The sequence below is a fragment of the Triticum aestivum genome, chromosome 6B (assembly GCF_018294505.1).
Source record: "Triticum aestivum cultivar Chinese Spring chromosome 6B, IWGSC CS RefSeq v2.1, whole genome shotgun sequence".
Classification (NCBI taxonomy): Eukaryota; Viridiplantae; Streptophyta; class Magnoliopsida; order Poales; family Poaceae; genus Triticum; species Triticum aestivum.
This window is the reverse complement of record NC_057810.1, coordinates 724,545,158-724,546,778: the sequence shown is the minus strand read 5'-3', so window position 1 is coordinate 724,546,778 and position 1,621 is coordinate 724,545,158. Positions and strand designations below refer to the sequence as shown.

At 47.0% G+C, this 1,621-nt stretch overlaps 1 protein-coding gene across 5 annotated transcripts in view; it reads right to left on the bottom strand.

Moving 5' to 3' along the window:
• The window catches only part of LOC123140067 (putative disease resistance protein RGA4), an 8,592-nt gene extending 7,716 nt beyond the window's left edge, over window positions 1-876 (bottom strand). For all 5 annotated transcript variants that reach the window (XM_044559790.1, XM_044559792.1, XM_044559788.1 and 2 more), the window contains exon 1: window positions 1-876. This exon is cut by the window's left edge and continues 3,314 nt beyond it. In XM_044559790.1, the coding sequence (XP_044415725.1) occupies window positions 1-770 (770 nt within the window). In that variant the 5' untranslated portion in view covers window positions 771-876.
• Window positions 877-1,621: the final 745 nt, after the last annotated feature.

Here is a 1,621-nt window from a genome sequence, read left to right as displayed (position 1 = left end):
ACAAAAGGCAGAATAGAAAGGTTTTCATCAAGATATGTGCTACCAGTGAGCGCACTTACAGTTTGCTCAAAGATGGCTCTTCTTCCGTACAATTTATCTTGTGAAACTACTGAACCTGTGGGAGGCCTTTTTGGGGTGCCAGTTGTGCTTGTTGCGGTGCTACTATGGTTTTCAATTTTGAGCAAGTCAGAGACGGGTCCACATATGGAGTTCATTTCCTCCATTACTGTCTTGATTTTGTTGGACATAGCTACTCTATCAAAAGACAACTTATCAACATGGCCACCATCATTACCACTCTCAGACTTGGTTGCGTCGTGTGTGTTATTGATGGCATCAGGAAGAGAAGGAACATCATCTTGAGTACGTGAGCAAGAAAAGCATGGAAGCCAGTTACCGATGGTATGGCGAGCAGCATGGCGACCATGGAGAGCAAGACCATGGAGACCATCACCCAGCTCCGGGGCGGCCTCCTGGGTGCCGTCCAACTGGTCCTGGATCATGAAGTAGTGGAGCTCGTCCAGTGCGTCCTCAGCCTCATCAGCCTTTTTGCTCAGGTCCTCGAGCAAGCTCTGCAGGCCAGGGTTGCTGCTCACATCCCTGTCCTGCGCTGCATGCAGCAGCCCTTGCATGTACTTGAGCCTTGTTTTGATTTGCTCGGAGTTGAGGCCGAGCTCGGAGCTGGCCACATACGCGGCCACCAACTCATCGGAGAGCTTATTCAGCAACTTGCCGACAAGCCAGTTCGCTGCACCGATAGCGGCCTCCATGTCCGCCGACGTTCGGGGTGGTCCTGAGCGCTAGCTAGCCGGCTGAGATGTTTATGTGTTGTGTGGTGAGTGTTCTGTGGAAGTACTAGTATGAAAGACAGTATGGGGAAGCCATATGCATGCATTTGGGAGGAGGCATTGATGGCTCGTTTTATAGCTAATAGGCATGTTCTATTTGATCATGTCTGCTGCAATAAAAACATAAAAAGGAAAGCGTCTCGAATAATTCTAGACGCCATCCTTGACCTGGCAGCCAAGAGGCCGTTCTCTAGATCATGTCAGGTGGGGTGCAGCAGTAGTAGGTAAGGAACAAATAGGCAAGGATTAGACCCAAGATGATGGAGTATGATTCATCGTTGACGACAATGCAAATATGTCAGTTGCTTGCCTCATATCCGTGTGCTCATCTCAGTGAGGAGAGGAGTCATCCAATGGTCGTCCTGCAGGTGTTCCTTTAATCATATCATTATATACATTATATCTGAAGATAGTGGAGCTCTCACTTCTCAACAGCTACCTTTGTGATTGGCGCCATTATCCTAAGTTTATTTATTTAAGATCTAAAAATATATGAGTGCATCTATCACCACCTCCGATTTGATTCGATTCTGCCCACCACCATCTGTCCGATCAATTCAGGAAGAATTGTTGTTTATCAGCTAGCTTGCACCGCACATTTCTGCTAGCTAGTCAAGCACCGATGATTCGGCCGTGGCTCGCTCCAGTTATTCGATGATAACAAGAAGAGGACCATGCATGATCATGGAGGCCTCATTTGGAGTTGTATATACTAATATATTTTTTCTTTGAGAAAATATCAGATTCCTTCCATATAGAAACGATGCAAGGAC